General features: G+C 34.5%; 1 protein-coding gene across 1 annotated transcript; it reads right to left on the bottom strand.

The window, feature by feature from the left end:
• Window positions 1-6,699: 6,699 nt before the first annotated feature.
• LOC117238305 lies at window positions 6,700-25,208 on the bottom strand. Its single transcript, XM_033503117.1, has 12 exons — window positions 25,095-25,208; window positions 23,611-23,712; window positions 22,828-23,087; window positions 21,686-21,848; window positions 20,670-20,996; window positions 18,789-19,019; window positions 16,108-16,329; window positions 12,151-12,252; window positions 10,250-10,509; window positions 8,968-9,130; window positions 7,267-7,593; window positions 6,700-7,132 (listed from the first exon to the last, which is right to left on the bottom strand). Exons 1-12 carry the CDS (start codon window positions 25,188-25,190, stop codon window positions 6,929-6,931), a joined length of 2,457 nt encoding a protein of 818 aa, XP_033359008.1. The 5' UTR covers window positions 25,191-25,208; the 3' UTR covers window positions 6,700-6,928.
• Between the last annotated feature and the right edge of the window lie 46 nt (window positions 25,209-25,254).

Below are 25,254 nucleotides of genomic sequence, written 5' to 3'. Positions count from 1 at the left end.
CAGTGTAGTCCGAAAACAACACGTGTCGCCCAACCGTCGAAAGTGAACACAGCCAAGTGTTTCCTACCCTTTAGGGAGAAGAAAATTCCACGCACCTAACCCCAACCCGAATACTAGCCTCATAGCCTCACGACTAGTTATTCATTTTGAATTAACTAGCTCGATGATGGTCCAGCAATCGCGACCAGGCTCTTCGGAGCAGACTCGCAACTACCCTGCGCTACCTCCTCCGTGGCAGAAGTGTAGCAGAACTCTCAGCACCAACGACGCTAATATTACAAAGAAACGGAAAATAGAAACATCAACACCAGACATGAACGACACGCGGAACGAACAATCAACGATACAAATAAACACCCACAACAGGTTCGCCGTATTGCAATCCACTAACGACGCCATGGAAATCGCAGACCCGCCGCCAAACCTACAGGCACAGAGAATCCCCCCCCCACCAATATTTGTGGATGACGTCATCGACATACAAACAATGATCAAGTCCTTAGAGAGAGATATCTCCAAGGAGGACTACAACTTAAAAATAAATAACAATAAAGTAAAAATACTGCCGAGGAACCCAGAAGCTTACAGAAAACTCACCAAGATACTTAGGACCCTGAGCGCCAACTTCCACACCTACCAACTCAAACATGAAAGGCCTTTCCGGGTGGTCCTACGAAACATCCACCACTCAGCAGACATAGACGAACTCAAATACGAACTCTCAAAACTCGGCCACGAAGTCATCAACGTAAGTAATATAAGGCATAGAGTCTCGAAAGACCCGTTACCCTTATTTTTCATAGATATAAAACAAAAGCCTAACAATAAGGAAATCTACAATATCAGTCTTCTAATGAACGCAATAGTAAAATCCGAACCACCGCTTGTGAAAAAAGAAATAGTGCAATGCAAAAGGTGCCAAAGGTACGGTCATACGCAGAAATACTGCAACCATACTTTCCGCTGCGTTAAATGTGCAGGCACTCACTCCACTGACCAGTGCGCTAAATCACCGGAAACCCCAGCGAAATGCATCCACTGTCAAGGTGACCATCCTGCCAACTACAAAGGCTGCTCAGCCTATAAAACTCTATACACAACCGGTACTCTAAACTCAGAGCAAAAGAGGTAACCAACCAAACAACCAGCCCGCCGAAATACACGACTACCCCAATCCCCTCAACCAACCAAACACCCAGTCCTACCAAATTCATCACCACCTCAACCTCCTATGCCCAAGCAGTACAAGGCATCCAAAATAACCCGAATAGCCAAAGGGATCTTTCCCAAAATAGTGTCCCCAACCCACCTAACACAGACAACTTCTCTAGGCTTGAAAAGCTAATAGAGAAACAATCAGAGCAAATAAATAATTTGCTATCGCTACTAACACTCATCATGGATAAATTAATGCTCCCGACACAAAATAAAACCAAGGCGCGTAGCTCTCTGGAACGCCAACGGTCTAGCGCAACACAAACTTGAACTAGAACTCTTCCTAAAACACCAGCAAATCGACGTAATGCTCGTATCGGAAACCCACTTCACCGACAAAAACTACCTGAAAATAAATGGTTACAAATTCTACCATACCCAACACCCCAGCGGAAAGGCCCACGGTGGCACTGGAATCATAATCAAAACAAGTATTAATCACTTCCATCATTCCAGAAAGACTACCTCCAAGCAACAAACGTAGCAATAGAAGACTGTCATGGCACAATCATCACTTCAGCAGTATACTGCCCTCCCAGACACTCCATCGCCAAAGAAGACTTTGATAACTTCCTGGACACCCTGGGCTATAGATTCATAGCTGGTGGAGACTACAACGCCAAGCACACCCAATGGGGCAGCAGACTGGTTACAGCAAGAGGCAAAAACCTCTTAAACAGCATAACAAACAACAACTTCAACTACCTCACCAGATACGAACCAACATACTGGCCCACTGACGCTAACAAAATACCCGACCTTCTCGACTTCTTCGTAACTAAAAATATCTCATCAAGACACGTTCAAATCAACTCCTCAGCTGATCTCTCCTCTGATCATTCCCCCGTGATAGCAACAGTCAGTTCAACAATTATCGAGAATACACCTAATGGCTCCATTCACAACCAATACACCAACTGGCAGCTCTTTAGAGAAGTCTTTACACACTCAACTTCAGCCTTAATTTCACTAAAAACAAATGAAGATATCGAGGCAGCCAAGGAATACTTAAACACGAGCATAATAAACGCTATCCGCCTCTCCACACCGACAAAGACGTCTATCAGCGAACAAGAATATCCCCAATACATACTAAGAAAAATAGCAGAAAAACGTAGGCTAAGAAGAGTATGGCAGACCCATAGAACACCGGATGACAAACGTAAATTAAACAACGCAACTAGAAAGCTATCCAAAACCATAAAAAATTACAAAACGACTGTTTCCAAAAATACCTCGTCAGCTTATCCCCTATAGCCGACTTCAACTACTCACTATGGAAGGCCTTCAGGAAACTCACACGCCCCCCACAAATAATCCCACCAATCCGCCGTCCGCAAGGTGGATGGGCGCGAAGCCCTATAGAAAAAGCCGACCTGTTTGCTAAATACTTGTCTAAAGTATTCAAACCCCATTCCCCCAAAGCCGCCGCGGACGTTACTGAATACTTGCACATCCCCTTCCAAATGTCCCCTCCTATCGAACTCTTCATTTCTGCAGAGACTATAGAAACAATCAGTCGCCTAAACCCCAAGAAAGCAGCAGGGCACGACCTAATAGGCAATAAAGCAACCAAGGAACTTCCCATAAAAGGGATCGCACTCATCACATCGATTTTTAATGCTATCCTTCGCCTTGAGCACTATCCTAAGGCCTGGAAAATCTCATTGATTACCCTCATCCCTAAATCCGTTAAACCGATATACGAAACCTGCTCCTATCGCCCAATCAGTCTTTTACCTACCCTGTCCAAACTATTCGAGAAGATGCTCACGAACCGACTCCTTCCACTCCTAGAGAACTTGAAAACACTCCCAGATCACCAATTCGGCTTCCGAAAACAACATTCAACAGTAGAGCAAATCCACCGCATAACCCATACGATCAGTCAAACACTCGAAAAGAAAAAATATTGCTCAGCGGTTTTCCTAGACATCCAACAGGCATTCGACAAAGTATGGCATGAAGAGCTACTATACAAGCTTAAAAAGATCCTACCTCACCCCTACTACTCCATCCTAAAATCTTACCTAACCAATAGACAATTCATGGTTAAATACCTAGACGCCACTTCCGCAACATTCCCAATAGAATCCGGCATACCCCAAGGTAGTGTCCTCGGACCTCTACTGTACTCCATCTACACTGTCGACTTACCTATATCAAACGAGATAACAATAGCGACATCTGCAGACGACACAGCGCTATTAGCTACCCACGCAGACCCGGTAATAGCCTCATCCACTCTCCAGCGAAGTCTCGACTCCATGGAAAAGTGGTTTCACAAATGGGGCTTCAAAATTAACGAAAAGAAATCCTCACATGTAACCTTCACGCTCCGAAAACAAACCTGCCCCCAGGTCACCATCAACAATGCAATAGTTCCTAGCAGGGACTCAGTCCGATACCTGGGCATGACCCTGGACAGGAGACTAACGTGGAAGAAACACATCTCAGATAAAACGAAGCAACTAAAGGACAAACTAAAAGTACTCTATTGGCTCACGGGCCGACGTTCCAAACTAAACATACAGAATAAAATTACCCTCTACAAGACCGTAATAAAACCTGTCTGGACCTACGGAATCCAACTATGGGGAACAGCAAGTAACTCCAACATTGAAATACTTCAACGCTTCCAATCGAAAACGCTAAGATCCTTAATAGACGCACTTTGGTATGTTACCAACTAAACCATCCATTGCGACCTCAAGATACCCACAGTCAAAGAGGAAATAGCAAAATATAGCGACAGATATAGCAAAAGAGTCAACAAACACCGAAACCCCCTAATCACTGGACTCCTTGATACGACGGACCAGATTCGCAGGCTGAAGAGGCACTACCCGCTAGACCTAAACGCCTAGTGTTACGTTGCGTAACACTCTACCTAGCCGAGGCCACACACCGCGGGCAATATGGCAGCCAGATGTCTTCGGATACTCGCAGCGTATCCTCCATAGTTCAAGGACCTTCCATAAATTTCATAGATTTCCTAGAAAATGTCCTTCAAACAAAACAAACATCTGGTTCGGAAGATTTTCTTAAGACTATTGTCTACCACGGCGAAAAAGGGAAAGTTAGTTTTTGTCACGTCCACTGCAACTTTCCTCCCACTAACCACTTTCTCTCGAGGGCGGTTAAGACCCTTCGTTTAACCAATTAAAAACGAAGCCTATTCCCTCACTCTCCTAAATAACATCGGCACCAACAAATCCGATGGTCCCGTGCGCTAGACACACACATCCTTAGCTCTCCTCCGAGACAGCATCGTCTCCCAAGAGTACTGTTTTTGCATCCTTCGAACGGCCAACATCCTTCGAGCGGGTATACACACCCGCAGATCACTCAGTCACTCATCTCGTACATACGCACCAGTGTAACTATCCTCGTTATAAGTTGTGGAATAAACGGTGAAATATAACTTACTACTGTGTCATATTCATATCAACCACCTCTGTTATCCTAACCGAAACAGGGGAACGACTACTTCGCGGCGTCGATTCACCGAATCGTAGCGAGAATTTACGCCTCTCGCTGACGCGTTTTCCTCGCGACCGCGTCTCTCCGCGAACGGTCGTAACACCTAGATTCATTTAGTTATCCAAATTAAGCATATGCACTTACTTATAATACTTATATGTCGGAGATGAAAGGAAAGCCGAAGCCTTTCCTTGGAAATTTTGGGAACATCCTCTAGTACCTTAGCCTAGATTTTATTATAGTTGTAATTGCTTAAGATTTGTAATAAGCGAGATTGGGTTCGAGGTGACAATCGGTCGCTGAACGTAGCCACGGTCACGGGATGGATGTTTTATCTAACGGAGGTCTGGAGTGGTTGTATGTGTTTTCTGAGAAATGTAGTTGTGGCGGCATGCGGCCTCGAGAGCGGGCCTAGCCACGCGTGATGTTGCCTCGGAGGTGCCGATGCAATGGGACATACATTGTATTAGTAATCAAAACTCCAGGCAGAAACTGCCTAGCAACGGCGTTTGGAATTTTCTCGATGCTTCCAACGAGTGTGCCTAGCAACGGCGTTTGGAACCTTCTAGATGCTTCCAAACGGGTATAGAAAACAAAATGCAATCGTACAGGGAGAAAAATCTCCACGAGGCTGGCATTCTTGCGATTGCCTTGGAGAGTGATACATCGAGCATTTTCGACGATCGCATTTGCGTCTAAGTTAGTTTCGCTTAGTAAGGAGTTATCCCGGTGACCGTGGATTCGTTTGAACTCAAACATTGCTAATAGTATTATTTAATTTAATTATTCGTAGATCGTATTATTCATTAGGCTTAGTGTTTGTTAGACTTATTATTAGTTGTACTTATTATTTGTTAAGCTTAGTGATAGACCTGTATATACGTGTAAATAAAATCTCGGCTTTGTGAAACGATGGCTAGTCCACATGAAGAGTCGTCGCGCGCCCAAAATTCGAATCGTGATCCGACATATAAATTATACCTATTTATAATAAGTATTAACTTATTGTAAATAAACAGCCATGTCACTGCGCCACGCCAGAAAAATTACTGAAAATTCTCAACGCGAGAATTGATTGTAATTTCAACAAATAAATAAAAAAAAAATCTTGCCAGGAGTTCTACCTTTATCGTACGATCCTAAAAGTTCACGAATTTTGCCAGGGAAAAGAGTAATTAACGAATAATCGTAAAATTAGGGGGAAAAGTATGTCTGTCCTTGTCGCATACTATCGCGCTCCTTGTCTACGAGCGATGCTGCCATCTATCGAAGCCGACTGGAACTGCAGTAAAGTACCAGGAGTATAGTCGCAGAGTTTCGTCGCAAACTACGAACGCAGACGGTCTACCGCAAGCGTCAGATGCTCATAGCGAATCACGTCGTATCTTTTATTATCATATATCTTATCTCATTATCCCATCTTAATGTTTTGAATAAACCTTTTAGCATTTTATACAAATTCCGAACTATATTCCTCTGTAATTTATGAATTTTAGAATATTGTTAAAAAATAACGTAGATCCTACGATGTCTTCTTCGTACTTTGATTTTCGAATGATTGAAATCCCTTGCAAGTAGCAATCGAATTACGATTATCATTATCAGTGCGTTGAATTTTTTCAACAAAATTTAGGATACAACTAGATGGAGCTATAGATGATAAACAAAATTCCTATGAATTTTATTTGGACGTTTGCACTAGCATTTATTTAAAAATGTTAGTTAAGAAAAATTAATTTTACGCCAATGGAGAATTTCTGATAAGCTGCTCGTAAAATTTTGAATCGGTTCAACTAGTGTTCCATTATACTTGAGAATACTTGTTTTATTTAAAAAAAAAAAAAATTGTGCAGTATTCATGGAAGGCAAATTCCATGCTCGATATATTTGAACGGGAATAGCCCTCAAATACATCGATAAATTGAGCTACCGACACTGATATTAAGCTTAGCTTCTTAATTATATAAATGGTTCCGAAAAATAATGTAACAATTATAAACATACGTTATTAGCATGCGTCTGTAATTTCATTTCCGAAACAGACAACTTTTTTCGATTTGCTGTTTTAATTCCAGTTATTATTAGTGTTGCAATGCCACTTTATGTCATATCGATTTTACGTCGATAACAGTGAAATTTACATGAAAATAGCAAGAAAAAGCATTATATAAATCGCGAAAGTTCCATATTCACATAGGTCTTCGATAATACGCATTTAAAACATACATCTCTATTTCGTAATTAAATCCAATAGTCCTGTGTAATATCGACGTAACTTTCCCAGCGATACATTATTCCATAAGCAATCTGATTCTTCGTCCGAAGGGATCACACGTTTCATGTGTCTTACGTACTTCTCGTACGGACATATTTCACCACAATTAGGAATCGCATAAGTCGTTAATTTTTCTTCAACGCCACTCCAGTGTAACATCTATCGATAAAAATTTATAACGTTAGATCTTATATATATGTTACTTATATATATGTTACTGTTAAATAATTTAAATAATTAATTTCATCAGTCTTGAGAGAAATCTTCATTTTGCATAATTTAATAAAACGTACTCTAACAAATTGCTTGCCGGCACAATTTCGCAATTTTTCTACTATAATTGCCGATCCAAAGAAAGGCATTTCAGGTTTAGTTAAATCGTGTGCTTTGGCAAAAGCTGCAACATTCACTTCATGCCCACTATATACGTAAATTTTTGGAGAATTTCTAGTTTTCTTGGCATCCATGTTTTTTATAAATTCCTTTACAAGGAAACCTCCATTCAGTCGTTTCATTATTGTGTTATGAGACTGAATATCGTACTCTAATTTAACAAGTGAGTCCATTTTGCGTTGCACATCTTTAGTTGCCCATTCTGGGAGAGTAATGTTCATACTTTCCTGTAATATTAAAATTCTGCTTTTCATCATTATTACAACAGTCAAATTATAATTACAAATGAATTTCATTGTATAATATTATTCTACGTATTTATCATTTTGCACGAAATGAAATGAATTTATTTACTTATTCGTTAATTTACCTTTAATGAATTTTATATGAAATATATTATACGAAATTAATTGTCATTTTGTAAAAACGTAAAACATATTATGCAGTAAAATTGGATGTTTTTTTATTTTGAAATCTATTTTGCTATACAAAACGAAATGAATTTTCCAAACTACTTTTAATGTTTAATAGATGGGATTTGATAGGCTGTTGATGGACCATGACAAAGGTTGGAATTTCGAGGCACAGGCTGCCGTGCTAACGAAAAAAAAATAAAATTGTATGGCTTGATACAATATACTCCCCCCGTGTGACCATGGACTAGGTAGGAATGCGGTTCTTGGAAAAGTGTGCGATCACTGATTAATCGATACAATTGTATGTATTATCGACGTGCCAATTACCGTGACATGTCGGTATAATTAGCACGTCGATAATAGTTCAAGAGCGACCGCGCTTAGCAATGACCCCAGTGCTTGCCGTCTAATATCGACAGACGATTCCCAAGCAGTTTAATTTATGATTCTTCTTACAATATGCAAGATCTTTTACAGTCTACGACATCGAATGTTATAGTTTTCTTGTCTTGGTTCGTTGGATGTCAGAATCACAATTGATTTTCTTTAGTAAGTATTAAACAGAATGCGAAAGATGAACTTCTTTTACTCTTCAGTTTTGATATATTTCTAAACATTTTGTATTTTTCACTCTCGGTTAAGCTTGAAGTGCTCGGTAGGTACTTCGCTAATATCCATTTTGTAAATATCAACGTTTTACCGATTAACAAGGCCATTATTGTAATAACTATTTACTTTCCTCTATATATTTAAAATATTCAATTCTTCAACACTTTTCACACTTTTTAATTATTAACAAACTAGATTTAATGTTGAGAAACGTTAGGTTGATATGGATTTACGGTGTGGATTGTCACTACATATTTACTCTGTTACGCTTAACAATGCTTCATGTAACATGAAACAAGAAATCTAACGTTTCGCCGGTATTGCAGTTAATGACTATACATGTATATGTGGTATGAGTGCGACAGCCTGGTGAAGCCAGCTGTGATACTAATGAAATTGCTCGGATTTCTTTTCCTTCTCGACAAAACTCTTTTTCGGAAGGCTCAAACAGTGTTAGTATCAGTGTTAAGTGTAACAATGTGAATAACAAAGCAATCATAAATATATCTATGCCGACGATGTAAAATGAAGCGAAACGCCGAAACTAAAAGTAAAATAAAAGGATTTAAGACAAACCTGTGTTGTCAAGAAGTGGTGCAGCTTGTAAGTCGAAAAGATTGGATCCAAGATCATGTCTGATCCGGTGTAATTTGCAAGATACTGGAAAAGTTTTTTGTTCTTCGATATTGTTGCACGAACTGAAGATGAAACTTTAGTCTTGATATATTCCTTTAGGTATCTAAAAGAAACACAGTTTTACCTATTGTAATTAGAACTAAATAAATGGTGCAAAAAGACATCTAGAATACGTAGCACTAGCGTCATAAAGATTGAAAACGTACCAGAAAACTAAACTATCGAATAATTTATTATTTGTTTTACATACAAGTTACATTTCTTATTCTTACTAAAATAATAGATTTAAAAATGACAGCAAGTTTCAATGACCATGTAATCCGTCTATAAATAAAAGAGAAAAATTGTAACTTTTTATCGATGCGATACTATAACCATTGAATTGAATTGAATTCCTGACTTTTGCTTATTTATTATGATTTCCGTTTTGATTATATTAGACTATACATGATTAGCTTGTTAGAAAAATGACACATCTAAAAAATAGTCAGATCTGAGATGTTTGTAGAAAACTTTTAGAAAGAAGATACTGTTATAGAGATGTTATAATTTTTCGATAAATTGTTTCCAATAATTATTTAGCAAGAATAAAAACAATATTTTATTAGAATCCTCCAGAACGCCAAAACTATTATCTAAGTTATAAAAGAATTATTATTAAATAACTGAGTTATTAATAATTTCGTACTTGAAAATTTGTAAATCGATTATGCATACACGATATATATATATAGGTAACTGCCGGCCATAAGTTTTAGAGCACATGCTGATATTTAATACAAATTGTACGCTTTACACTGTTTTTATGAAATATTTTATTATAAATCCGTTATTCCATTCGCACTGTACGTATTTTATGATGTATTTATTTAATGTATTAATTTATTAGAGTTTTTCAATGAATAATTAATTAATAATTAAATAATTAATTGAACAAATAATTGATTAAATAAATAAATGTAAGAAGTAAGTGACTCAATATTGTTGGCCAGCAGTGCACGTATACAGCGTGTATGTATATATATATACGAACATATCTTTGCGAACGTATATTTAGAGTGCTTTATTTTTGGTTGAACAATTGATATAATTTCGTCGATTTTATATGTCGTAAAAGTTAATAGTGGTATTTTTCATAAATATTATAACAGTCAAATGCATAATCCTACATTGTGGCAAATACAATGAATAACGATGTATTTAAATTGATTTATACACTTACGCTGGACAAAGCATTGGAAACATTAGATTGTCTAGAATCAGTGGTACATAATGCGTTGCTATTGGAGATAACTCTAAGTGGCCCTCTTTGTTCAACTTTGGTGGATACAGACCGCCCAGAACTAATTGCAGAGACATTTTTGTTCGATCAATATCCGAACTGTAGGCATAAACGCTACCATATTTATGATGATCACCAAGAAATGCACGATACCGTTTTCTCAATATCGCACCAAGACGAAATTCTCTTATTTTCCCAGCCTAAACGAGAACAAACATATATTATATCGTAGACCTTTATGCTAGGGCTAATTTTATTTCCGTCTTATATTGGATAAGGTTCGTTTTATATCTTCGATAATCTTTATCATTTACCCTGCGGGGGCATTCGATAAATCACTATAACGGAATTTCACAGGTACAACACGTTGATGCTTCTACAATAGAAAGTATCTTTGCAAGAGTTTTAAGTTTAATATAAGCTTTTAAAAATTTTAAGTTTGATATGTATATATATATGTCTTAAAACTGTGTATACACACACACACACACACACACACACACACACACACACATATATATATATATATATATATTTATGTCGGAGATGAAAGAACACCGGAGTCTTTGGAATTTTGATTAATCCCGCAACATTGTAACCTAGAGTCTACTATAGCTGTAATTAAACAATTGTAGTTGTTCAATCCGATTGTAATTGTTCGAGAGTTGTGATAATGAGCTTGGGTTCGAGGCGACAGCCAGTCGCCGAACGTAGCCGCGGTCACGGGATGAACGCTTTGTCTAACAAAGGCATGGAATAATTCTATAGCTCTCCTTGAAAAGGAAATAGTTGTAACACTCGACAGTAAACATTCCAACGGTCTCTGTCCCGTAGCTCGCCACACGCAGACCCTATTCTTCGAGTAAGATGATTGCCAGATGTCGATGCGTCTCCGCAGTACATGTTCAGCTAGCCCGAGGGCCTGTTATAAATCTTAAGATTTAGCCAACTAAAGTCCTTCAAACAGACAAACAGTCTTTGTCCCAACTACGGGAAAATAGGGGAGACCTATTTTTCAACGAGCGGCGTCTCCCACTAGCAACTTTCCCTCGAGGGCGGCTAGCATCTCTTTCTAACCACCGGTATGGAGATTGACCAATTAGCAGCAACGCCAATTTCCGTTACTTTCTGAACTAAGGCTTTTCTCGACGAATCCGATGATCTCGTGTCCTTAGACACACCCCAATATAGTTTTCCTCTGTGACATCATCGGGACGGGAAAGGCATTCTCGCTCGCGATCTCATTGATGAAAGGAGTAACTCTTTACGACCAGTGAATATTACGCGTCCGACTTGGATTTTGTGAGCACGTTCATCTATCATCCCGTCGACCGCGGATTCGTTATTGAACCTAGGATCATTGTCATTAGTTTCTCGAGTATCTAATTACCACGGTTACTTGTCCGGTTCTATGATAATCGTATTTGCACTAGCCAATGTCCTCTCTATTGCATAATGACGACGTGTAATCCAAACAAAGATTCGTTTCACGCCCATATATATAGTTAATATAATTATACCTTTATAATAAGGTGATAAGTGAGAAGGAAGTACATAATGTATATAATATATACGACATAGCAATAAATCGCGAGACTTTTAAGAGAAGATTCCACTCGTTGAAATGATTTTCCGCAAGAAACAGAAATACTTTTCCAGTACTTTGCTGTACATTACGTACGGCTAAAGTTGAATTCAAATTACAATATCTAAATTAGTTTCCAGAAATCGTACCTTACGTAGATAAAGAAAAAGCATAAAAATAAAAAATCTATTACTATATTACTATATTTCATCGAATAAGTCACTTTATGAATTATTAGAATATAATATGTACTTACCTCGGTTAACTGACCATAACCAAGCGAGTCGTAAATAGGATTATAGGCTAACTTTTTATATAATTCTGATTTAGTTGGTGTTCGATCGCCATGTCTAAACACCTGCAAATTTCGTAAAAAAGATTATTGAAACGGATACTAAATGTAAAACATCTGTATATATCAATTTGTTTGTATATCCAAATATTTTTTTATGAAAATTATAATTCCTAATGTATTATAAGTCTTCGATCACTTTTGAAGCGCATTTCGAATCAGCCAGTATTTTGTCAACTTTCTTATTGCATATTACAAATATATTCCATATTTCTATTCACAAGATTAATTAATTAAGCTACTTTTACAACACTTGGCAAGAAGTTATCGATCAGGCACTTCATGTATATAAAGTGATGAGAAAGTAAGGGAGACCTCGTATTAAGTAAATAACAGTAAAATAGCACAAACTTCTTATGTAAGAGAAGCAAGAGGAAAAACATAATATTATACGGAAATCCTAGAAAGAAATTCCAATCAGATTCGTTAATTCTAATTTCTGAGGAAATTATTTCAGTTATTCCTAATTTTTTCCATGATTTCTATAAGTAGCATCCACTTCTTCGCGTAACATTTTGTTCCTTCTCTTGCTTCTCTTTCATAATAAATGGAATTTTCTGTTATTTTGTTGTTATTTACTTTATATTAATTTAATTTAATTTGTCGTTGTTGTATATAATGCAATCGAGACATTTTGAAGTGTAGGAACGGTCCGGAAAAAGCTAGGATAGGCGTGTAGGCTTATAGAAGAAATTTGTTTACTTATTGAAGTTCTATTACAGACTAATGGTAGAAGAAATGGTTGAAGTTGGACAAATTACTGGAGGATTAGACAAAATTGCTTCCGAATTTTGCTCGAATTTTCTGACTTGCCATTTTTTCGAGAAGAAGGGGGGTGGAGAGAATAAGTAGAAGAGGTGAGTACATGTTTCGAAGGAGGAGAATGTTCTCTACGTATAGGTCTCATCGGATAGCGACAGGTTCTGAGGTGACGGCGCTTGACTTTTGAGTGTCCGACTAACGATTCGCAGGCATAATAAAGCGCGCTGACTTTTAAAGAAAGGGGAAAAAAGGAAACAATTTCGCATCATTTCCTTTTTGCCGCTAGATTCATTTAGTTATCCAAATTAAGCATATGCACTTACTTATAATACTTATAAATTATACTTATCTATAATAAGCATTAACTTATTATAAATAAACAGCCATGTCACTGCGCCACGCCAGAAAAATTACTGAAAATTCTCAACGCGAGAATTGACTGTAATTTCAACAAATAAATAAAAAAAAAAATTTCCTTTTTGCTTGTTTCTAAACTGTTGTCGATCACTTAAACTATTTTTGAAAACTCGATGGTATTATAATTGTGTTGTTGCGCTACATCATTAACTATACACGATAATATTTCATTATTTTAAAACATGAATGTTTGGAGCAAATTTTGTATTACTGTGTCTGGTCGGAAACTTTTTGTCAGGGATTGTATAGTGGATCACTCAATTTTTTACCGATTATACTATATGTACATTGCACACGTACGAGAAAAGACGTATGCAATATTCTTCGTTGTTTCGATAAAGATATCTCCTTTCCCATTCTTTTTCTTTTTCTTTTTCTTTTTTTTTTTAATTCAAAGTTCAGTGATTTTAGCATTCTTTGCATAGTTCGAACTGAGTAAGGAAGTTTCAACTTTTTGCGTTACTTTGTCATAGTTATTCTCCCATTTCTCGACTTTAAACATCTTACTCCTTTTTTCAATAAAACCCCTTTTCAAGTCAATAAAAATGTTCTCCTTGCCTAATACCTATTTTTTACCATGTATTTAACGAAGCACACAGGTATTCTTTAACTGTTTGAAACTTTTTCTAAATTTTTATGAAGCTGACAGAGCTCACAAATTTGTTTAATCATTTCAGTTGAACACATTTTTACTGCCAAAAGGAAACTATAACACGTGTATATTGTAATAAAGCGATAAGATATGATTATTCTGAAAACATATTTTCATAATTTACGCAAAGTCGATTAGCTTATCGGCAAGATGTGTCGTTTTGAATCGTCATTTGTTTACTGATTCTTAAATTTCAGACGATATGTCATCTTTTGTTGATCAACGACCTATAATTTACAATTAAATTGTAAATTATACTATCTACATGACAGATGTTACACTGTTTACTTTACATATTTTCCGCCAATTTTTCACGTGATCGACCGACAAGAAACAGTGTCGGCCATTATGAGTATTATACATATTTGAATTACACGCGTTTTGAACGTATTGAACATGTATTTTCTTTTACTTTCTAACAATTTGTTAGGAAATACCTATTTATACAGATACATGAAAATTGTATGAAAATTGTAAGAAAACATGTAAAGAATTTACAAGAAATCTGTTTTATTGTAACATGGTAGTATAGGTTTTGCGATTGATTCTTTACCAATTCCATTTATTCGTGATGGCTTGAATCGAATTTCATAAAATAGTCGGTTCTACATTATTTTACTTGTAGCAATAAAAAGTTATTTATTTATTACTTTTCTTTTAGTATTATCATTGATTAAGTACGCGATAGACCACACATTCGATGCTTTGGTTTGGGGGTCACCTGATTTCCTTATCATTTTCGATACTCATGTGATATTACTGATTCATTACAGCGATGATTTGCGTTGAGACTATGGAATAATCAATAACATATAGAACCAGATATCGTGTATCGATAATTTCTTCAACCGTGTTATGGCACAAGTGACTGGAACAATAGTTTCCTGCATTATCCATTGCTGTATTATATTATGAAATGCTTAAATCATTCTTTATTTGTAACACTATTAACTAAATGAATATGATATTTTCCGCTCTTATTCACGACATTTTAAACCTTTTAATTATAATTTCTTAAATGCAAAGAGCTACTTTTAATATTCGAAACAACATAGAAATCAACTTTTCTTTTCACAATTTTTTAACGAAAACATGTCTGAAAATTTGAAACAATATTATTTTCTTATTTGAATATTGTTTTCATTTTCAATATTATCTTAATTTTGTGATTTGTCAAGCTGTTTTCTTTATCGGAACAAAAAATATTGCATATGTCTTTTCTTGGGCATTGATCAATTTATTCAATACATCAATGTGCCTATAGTATAATCGGTAAGAAATTGTGTCGAACGTTATATATAATATCTTTTACTTAAATTGAAATAAGATGCGGACAATTTACTTGTTGCAGTTTCTACTACTATATAGAATACAAATCTTATATCTTTTAACATTTATCTTGCGACTGATATCTTGTTACACTTAAGTAATAAATGGTATAACGTATAAATGGCATGCTATAAACTATGCAATCTATGTAAATACTCCCTTCAATTGTTGCGAATCTTATTTATGAAACAGAACTTTTTTCTATTTATTTATTATGATAAAAATTAATTATGTGTAAACATGGCGCGCATATTTAACGTCCATTCCTATTGGAGCTATTGAATTTGTTTCGCATTAAATTCAATTCTGAGAAACAAATTTAATACGTTGGAATAATAGTTGAAAGGTTATTAATAAATCGAAAAATCAAAAAATACTTTATTCTAAATACCTAAATTTACTAATAGAGACACGAAACAAATTTCGTTAGAAAACACAGCACTATAAAAGAATATCGTTTAGAAGTATATTAAACAAAATTGGAAATTTTTGTATATTACTATGTAAACTACATATATATCGATGGGTTACATTAAAAATTGGAATTTTCAGAATTTAATATTTTAAGAGTAAAATTAAAAAATGCTAAAACAAATATATACACACATATGTTTCATGATTACACATTATTGCGTTACAGTTATTTTATAAAACATCTCGCAACTGAATTTTAATTAATTATAAAATGTTTAGCTACTTACAACTTGCACCAACTCCACTTCATAATCTTCTTTCTTCGACTTTGTTGACTGCAGGATCAAAAAGAACCAAAATAATTGTACGCATACTTTTATACGAATCATTTTTTGTATAATACAGAGATAACTCTTAAAATGATGTTGATAACAATTAAGGAAGAATATTAGTTTGTTTTTATATGAAAAAAAGTAGGATGGGACAGAATGCTGAGCGGAAGATACTATCTATTTACCGCGAACGCAATCAAATTTATAGTCTATTGCTCCAGGCAACCAATTGTTCAAATAAATGGAAGAGGGAGATAAATCGTCGCAATCTGATAAATTAACATGACATACTTAACCAATTATGAGAGCAAAATTACTTCCGTATCTCAAGTGGAGGCATTTCTGATTGCACTTGAAGGGAAACGTTTGAAAAATTTGATAATTACATAGATAAATGAACACATCATACATCGCAATATTAATTACGAAATCTGATCAAACAGTTTGGTAAATAGATGAACAGATATTCGTCTTTACTCATAACACTCACACAATTAGTTTACAGGATGTCCATGGTTTACATTAATACTGAAAATAATTTTTTGTTGATAATATAACTAATCCTATAAAATGTATTTGCTGATTCTAAAATCCCACGTTGAAACATAAATATATTTCAAATAAATAAATAATTGTTGTAGAGTTTATAGTTTTTAGAATTTATTGAGTTGAATATATTCTGCAGAACTTTTTTCGAAACATATTTCTTGGAATTTTTCCTATATAATTTGTTTGCTAATGATATTAATGGTTTGTCAATCCAGATGTCTGTCTTTATCTGCATACAGTGTGGTGTGACTCATTACTATCTCGATATTTCACTTAACATTCAATAATGAAATATTACCGCTCGTTTTTATGAAAACAGAAAGGATTGACCAATATCTTGTCGTACCTGTCTCTTTCAAATACATTATCCTTATCGGTAAGAGAAAGAATCTATTATCATTAATATCTATCTATGGCAATAATACCTATGTATAACTATTTATCGCATACAGTATCGTGCATTAAATTAACGGTAAGTCAATGTGAATTTATAGACAGATAGAATACACTGTATCATGAAACCCATGATATATTTTACATAGTAGCTGTTACGCCATGCGGCTTACCATAGGTCATATTCTTAACTGTCGATCGCGGCACTATAATGTCGCGGACGGATCGTCGCGGCTGCCCGGCAAACAAACATTGTAGTAGCAAGCGCATGGTTCATTAAGCAGGGCGACCTCCAGAAACGTCGACTCGTGGCCGTTATTTTACCTCGCGTAAAAGAATGGAATCGATCAGTTCGTGGCGTCGACTATTTAATCGTAACGGGAATTTACAACTCTCGTTGACGTGCTACCTTGCGATCGCGTCTCTCCGCGAACGGTCGAAACAGTAGCGGTTATAAATTTCAAACGACAAATTTTTGTTTGGATTATGCGCATGCAATATAAGCGCCATCTTTTCATTCGGTTTGTTGTTTTAAAATAATAAAAATGTATGTTTGGCCTTCTTAATCTCGAGGTTTTGGTCGTCGAATATAAATAAAACACAAATTTTCCAATATTTCTTTCTTCTGAGCTCCTATGGTCAGTGATCGTTAGTTTAAGACGATCGGTCTAACAAATAAACAAATTAGTTTTGACACTACTTCGACGCTGTGGTGCAAAAATATCAAGATCAGTGTATAGTGTCTTTCGTTATCTTAAATTCATTTAAATTTTCAGCGTTATCGAGTGGAAGTTGTAATATTGCGGAAGTAATGCAAGACATTTGCTAAGATAGCAACATTTATTAATAGAACGGAAACAATTTGCACGTCGACCAGGAGCGGCGTCTTGTGCACCTCGTTGCACGATATGGTTTAATCTAGTACGACAAAGCTCGTGAAAGCTCGTAAGATCATAGATGAAAATAAATAGTATACATTAACAGAACATTATGTTATATGATGTATGACACATACGATAAAGTATGAACTGTAGTTGTGTGGCGCAATACGATATAACTTTCCGCACAATATCATTGAAAGAAATTTAGTTACTTATTATTGCTAAATAAATAAACACAAAATAATAAGAAAGAGGAGAGGGGCAATGAGAGAGGATATAAATAAATAAATGATAAATATAATTATTTGTAACCTAACTGGACTATATATACATAAAACATAGTAAATTAATTGCTTTTAATAACAGTAATAAGATAACAAAAATATGTATGAGTATTAACTTCTTTCCTGCTTTTCTCTTTGTCAACGCTTTGGCTAGCCAGGATTACCCAGCCACCAATATTTGTGCAGAACGGAGATTAGATCAATAATTATTTTTACAATAAGTAATTTCTTTACCATAGGATTTTCTAAATACGTGATAAATAATTGGTAAATTATCTTTATCTTGAATCAGACTTATTGAATCAATGTAGATTGTAAATAGTAAACAGTAAATAGTAAAAGATGTCACACGATATATATCCAGGCAAGTCATCAGACATTTACGTTAAAAAAGCCTGATGCGTTCCATTACACTTACAGAGATGTTATACTAGACGTTGGCTTGTAACAAAGTAATTTGGTTTCAAGTAGCAGGCGTAGAATAAGCAGTTATTTTGGTATAAAGGCTTTCATAAATGTCTTTTCAAGCCGGAATTTCGAAATTCAAAACATACTTGTATATTTTAGGTAGATTCAATTGTCCTGCGTAATACAGACGTAACATTTCCTTTGATGTACTATTCCATAAGCAATCTGATTCTTCTTTCGAAGGGATAACATGTTGCATAAGTCTTACGTACTGCTCATATGGACATATTTCACCACATTTGGGAATCGTATAAGTGATCAACTCTTCCGTAACGCCACTCCAGTGTAATATCTGTCAACGAAATTTATAAGATTAGATTTTACATGAATCGTACACGACAAACATTATTTAAGAACAAACACTGGAACTCGAACAGTGCATGACGTTGTATAGAGGGTGACAAGGAGTAAGTGGCCAAATTTTGGTACGGTATTCCACTGTTTCTACGAATAGGAAAAGGTTGTATAAACAATAGTTGAGAAACTCTTCCTTTCCGAGATATACACACTAGAGTAATTGTCAGAGGTAGAATTTCAAATATTGTCATCATTTCTTTCGCTAGAAGTAAATGTGTTAGGGCAAGCTTTTTTTACGTTGATATTGAAGGCAGCGTGTTTTATGGTAGATCAGTGGATATCTAAACGTGTCATAATGTCATAGTGAAGAGGCAAGTACTATCAGAATGATTTATCCTGCTATCGAGTGAGCAGATATTCAGTTTGCATATGGACGAGCTAACGGGAACGCCAGAGAATTTTAGCATCTCCATCAGCAGATTTTTTCTTCGAGACGATGTTCGGTTACAAATACTTTTGCTTTGGAGTATCGTAGACTTAGGGAATCTGCATCTTTTTCGCCTGCTACAATTAACCGAAGGCGAAACAGACAAGTTCGAAGAACTAAAGTTGGAGATCAGATACTTAAACACGTCGAAGTGAATCCAACACTCAGTAGAAAACAAAGTTTTCGTTTAACAAAGTTTAGTTTTTCGTGACACAATATGGCAAATTTTGTGAAAGAATATCACTATATCCTTACCAGATTCAGCAATAATTATAATGTGAACGGTCTTTAAATATGTCGTTAAGGTGAACATTCTGAAGATTCTTTCCTTATACGTGCTACATTCGCTTGGTTTTAGTTTCGAAGATATTAGCAAAAGTTTCTGTTTCGGCGACGGTATGATTTTGATAATCGAATAGCCTCTGTTTTCAATATCATGATTGAAGTGTTTCCGATTTCGAATAACGGTAATATAACATGAAGCTTAATATGAATTGTACCTGTCTTATTGTTTAATACTTCAACTTATTTCACAGTAGCTTCACAGCGCGACGGCTGAATAATTATCTAACCCATTGATTCTTCTCTCTTACGTGAGTTGAAAAGAATTATTGAAAATGAGACAAGTTCGTTTATATAAAAATGAGGAGACCCTGAAGCGTCTGTCTATGACAGAATAAGCAGTAATCGTAACATAAATTGAACTAAAGCTTTTTGCGAATATCTTGGAAACTGAAACTGAACGACTGTAACACGTATAGGGAGAAACTGCCACTGAGGTCGGTAAAGTCATCCACTTTGTAAATATTTACCTATACAAGCGAGGACAAGAACTTCTGCCACCGGATTATCAACTACGAGTGATATTTTGTCAATGATATGTACCTGTAAAAATGAATTTGTAGACACGGTCAAGGTGCTACTGTCGATTTTCATAACCAACATCTATATGGATGAATGCAAATCCACACGCCATTACCAAAAGTGTCCATATCCCGGAAAGGAAGAGTTTTCGAAGTTATACTTGATCTTCTCTTATCCTTAGGAACAGTAGAATACGCCACCAAGGTTTGACCATCTATTTCTTTGTCACCATGTACAATTAATTTCAACACATTTCAAGTAAACTTTTATTTTATATAGTTTAACAAAACGTACCTTAACAAATTTTTGACCAATGCTGTTTCGTAATGTTTCAACCATAATTGCAGATCCAAAACTGGGGATTTCAGGTTTAATTAAATTGTGTGCTCTGGCAAAAGCTGCAATGTTTATTTCATGCCCGCTATATACATAAATCTTCGGAGACCTTATATCTTTCTTCATATCCATGTTTTTAATGAATTCCTTTAGAAGAAAACCTCCATTTAGTCGCTTCAGTAACGTGTTATAAGATTGAATATCATACTCCAATTTTACAAGTGTCATTATTTTCCTTTGTACATCTTCGGTTGCCCACTTGGGGAGGGCAATGTTCATACTTTTCTGTAATTCAAAAATTTTCAGTAATTGGAACCTGTTCGTTACCATTTATACGGCAATAAAATTATGATTATAAAAATGCAATGAATTCTGTATATTTATACTGCGTGATTAATTATTTTATACAAAATTGAATGAAATGTGACATACGAAGACAATTAACAGATTGTAAAAACGTAAAATATATTATGCAGTAAAATTGTATGTGTTGTTATGATAAAATGTAATTTTCTACGAGAAAAAAATACATTTTTCAGATTCTTTTCTCCGAGTAGCTAAGTTTAATACTTAATCGCGAATTTTGTTACAATATGTAAGATCATTTACGATATCGAACATTATTACGATTAATATTAACGTAGGATTAATATATTATTGCTAATGTATTAATATACTATAATAATTTTATAGTTCATATATAATAACATAGACTATAGGATGAACATTACACGGTTTTAGTTGCCTACTTTATTTACGCCTTTTATGTGTATTTTCATATCGGTGAAATTATGAACGCGTATAATTTTTGCGTCATGGTGTAAAAATATTGTGATCGTACTTTTCAGGCGATAAAATAATTAGGAAAAATGTTCATATAAACATTTATGTGACTAATATATAATTGCAAAATTGTACAACTGAAAATAAAATAAACGAATAAATCAAAATTTTAAACTGAAGTTAAGGCATACCTGTGTCGTAAAGAAGATGTGTAGTACATAAGTTGAGTAAATCGGATCTGATGTCATGTTTAAACCAGTGTGCATTGCAAGATACTCAAAAAGTCGTTTGTTCTGCGATATTTTCTTCTGAATCAAAGGTGAATTTTTCGTTTTACGATATTCATCGCGGAAACTGAAACAAACATTTTTTATATTACAATTATAATCAAATGAAAAATTCAAGAAAACATCTTGGATACATAATAATAGCTGCATCTGAAATCTGAAAGTCACATTACAATTTGTTATTTGTTCCCCATACAAAATATCCAAATAAAACAAAATATATATATATATTCATATGATATTCATTCTAAGACTGATACAAGATGTCTAAGATATTTAAGACTGGATATATAAGACATAGATTACGTATGGATATATAAGAAGGGAACTCAGTTCTTAAGAAGTTAAATAACAAGTAAATACGTATTGCCTATTTATTCTGTATTTAATTTCTATCGTTTGTTTAATAACATTAGATATAAATTTTAATTACAAAATATACGCACTATTAAATTCTACAACTTTCTGAATAACTTCAATTATTTTATAATTACCTAGTTTTATAAAATCAAAATTAAGTGCCAGTTTTTGGCAATAAAAGAAAGTATTATAAGTAAAATCAATTGGTTACTAGCATTTCAATTATCGTTTTTATGAGAAACGACTTCTTTCATAATACCGACGTTTTAAAGAATATAATATAACATTAATAATGTTAATTTTAGAAAGAAAATCATACATGAAATTTATCCCCTGCTAACAAAATTTCTTTATGACTAATGTAGACAAAAATTTGATATACAGCAAAGATGTAATTAAACATGAGACTTCAATTTTATTAAAAACACACATCTGCCGCATTCGATGACTTTCTATTTAGAAAGATAGAAATGACCTTGCAATTTCCTCCACCCCTTCACCAACCAAAGAGTCATAATATGCATCCCTTTATCTCAGTTATATGTATAACATTTTGTCACATTGTTTTTCTGTTCGTTGTAATATTATTTCTCCATAGGTATTATAATAGATCAATGTATAATCCTACATTGCGGTAGGCACAAGAACGGGAATAACGATGTGTTTAAATTGATTTATATACTTACGCTGGACACCTTATTGGGAACAGTAGATTGTCTACAATCGTCGGCAAGTAATTCGCTGCTATTGGAGATAACAGTATTCGGCCTTCCTCGCTCAGTGTAGGAGGATACAGACCAGCCAAGACTAGCTGCAGAGACATTTTTGTTCGCTCAACGTCCGAACTGTAAGCGAAAACGCTACCATATTTATGACTACCACCCAGAAATGTACTATACCGTCTTCTCAACATTGCGCCAAGACGAAATTCTCTTATTTTCCCAACCTAGATGAAAACGAACAGAATAAAAATATATTACATCGTAGGACTTTGTACTAAGGCTAATTTTACTTCTAATCCTTGCAATTTATTTAAAGAAATGCCAAGTAATGTGAGTTAATAAAAAACATAACGATTAAAGGACTTTTTGTTCTTGATCGGAGACTCTAAGTTGTAGTAAATATTTCCAAGTAGTAAATTGCTACCAATGTAGTTATGAGACGTACGATCAATGAAAAAACCGCCTGTTTTCATTACGTTTAATAATATTTTGTAATCCTTTGAATCTTATCACAAATCTCTTCGATATCTAAGCTTTGCTTTAGATTAGATATGCAAGGCGATAAAATAATACTGTGGAATATTAATTTTGCATTTTCTTCAAAGTATTCATGTTCATTTCGATAATACGATAAAAATGTGTAGGGGAAAAATTGTTCGGCACGATTGTACGTGAAAAGTCCATTACTATTACTATACTTTATTTTAAAGTCATTTTACATATCATTAAGATATAACGTGTACTTACCTCAGTTAATTGACCATAACCAAGCGATTCGTAAATAGGATTATAGGCTAATGTAGGGTATAATTCTTCTTCACTTGGTGTGCGATCGCCATGTCTAAATACCTAAAAATTGTTAAAAAGGATTATTGAAACGAGTACTAAATGTATTGGCATGAAGTATTTTTATATATTAATTTTCACTTTTATTAAAAACATGTAACTGTTCACTGTATTATGTCTGATAACAAAGAGAGAGAGGGGGGGGAGAGGACACGGAAACGCATTGGACGTAAGTGAAAGCATTGAACTGCACGAATTAAAACATTTATATTTCCTAATGATAATACTTGTTTATACGGATCAAGCACATTTCATCCGACATAACAAATGTTGATTCACAATATTAATTGATAATTGTAACAGGTTCAACGGGAGAATATATCCTACAAGGTGCAAGAGGAATCATCTCGGCTCGTTAATTTGTTTCGGATATAATGCATATAAAAAAACTATAAAAGATAATACCCATCGAATTGAGATACCTTCCTACTTTCCCGAAGTCGATATAAAAATTACAATTATATTATATTGTATAGCGCAATTATTTAGACAATTTAAGACCAACACGATGTAGGTGTTTCAATAGAAACACGAGCGCAATAAATGCAAACGAGTTTCTTTGAAAGCTCATCAGTAAGAAATCGTAATGCAAAGTAAAATCATTTCAAAGTATATCAAACAGTTCCTTTCCTTATATTACTATGTAAATAAGATTTCCTTATATTACTATGTAAATCACATATATGTACAGTATGTCCGTTTTAAATGTGTACTTTTTATAAGTATCAGAAATGTAAAAAAATGAAAAAATGTTTCAGACGAAAGTTGAAAGACGAAACTTGTTTGACATCATAGGGAAAACGTAATAGAATATTTTGATCTTTTTTGTATTCTTATTTCCAAAGTAACTTTTTAAGATGAAACTACATATTTTTGTATACACCATTCGATTCACTTTTCAATTCTCTAGAAAAAAGCTATTAAAGTTGTTGGGCCGAAAAATGGGCAGTTTGAGAGCTATTTTATTTTAACTTTGATCTTATAAAACTTGTTGTATAAAAAACAAGGAAGGACAACGCAGTTGCTTTTATCTTTAAACGTTTAAATCTTTTAAACCAATCATTTTTTCACTTTAAGTACCTAAATACATTTTTGTAGGAGTTAAAAATTCATCGAATGGAGTATAAAAAATGTATAGTTTCACTTGAAAAAATGATTAAGCTTTATACTTACAAAAATAAAGCATGTGTAGACATTTCGAACAGATACACTACATGTATAATGTAAATGCATGGTTGATAAGTTACATTGAAATTGGAATTCTTAGAGTAAACAATTTGTAAGTAAAATTTAACAGTGTTAGATTAGATATTATTATGTTAAACTTATTTTACTAAAACTTCCCGTAATTCAATTTTATCCAAAAAATGTGTTTAAGTACTCACAATTTGAAGCAACTCCAACTCATAATTTGCTTTTGTTGACTGCACGATCAGAGTTAGGAGGAAAAATATTTCTACGTATACTTTTATACGAATCATTTTTTATATGATATAGAACCAATTCTTAAAATGATGTGTAAGGAAAACTATTAGTCTGTTTTTC

This window comes from Bombus vosnesenskii, unplaced genomic scaffold (genome assembly GCF_011952255.1).
Source record: "Bombus vosnesenskii isolate JDL3184/JDL3185 unplaced genomic scaffold, Bvos_JDL3184-5_v1.1 scf7180000013447, whole genome shotgun sequence".
Lineage (NCBI taxonomy): Eukaryota > Metazoa > Arthropoda > Insecta > Hymenoptera > Apidae > Bombus > Bombus vosnesenskii.
Note: the sequence above shows the minus strand (reverse complement) of the source record. Positions and strands in the feature narration are given on the sequence as shown.

Excerpts from the sequence above, each read along its gene's own strand:
- LOC117238305 (XM_033503117.1), bottom strand. The coding sequence starts at position 25,190 with ATGATTCGTATAAAAGTATACGTAGAAATATTTTTCCTCCTAACTCTG. Across the intron at positions 10,510-12,150 it reads GTTATGGTCAGTTAACCGAG|GCTGGGAAAATAAGAGAATT; the intron begins GTAAGTACATAT and ends GTTCTCGTTTAG. Across the intron at positions 7,594-8,967 it reads ACCACTTCTTGACAACACAG|GAAAGTATGAACATTACTCT; the intron begins GTTTGTCTTAAA and ends TTAATATTACAG.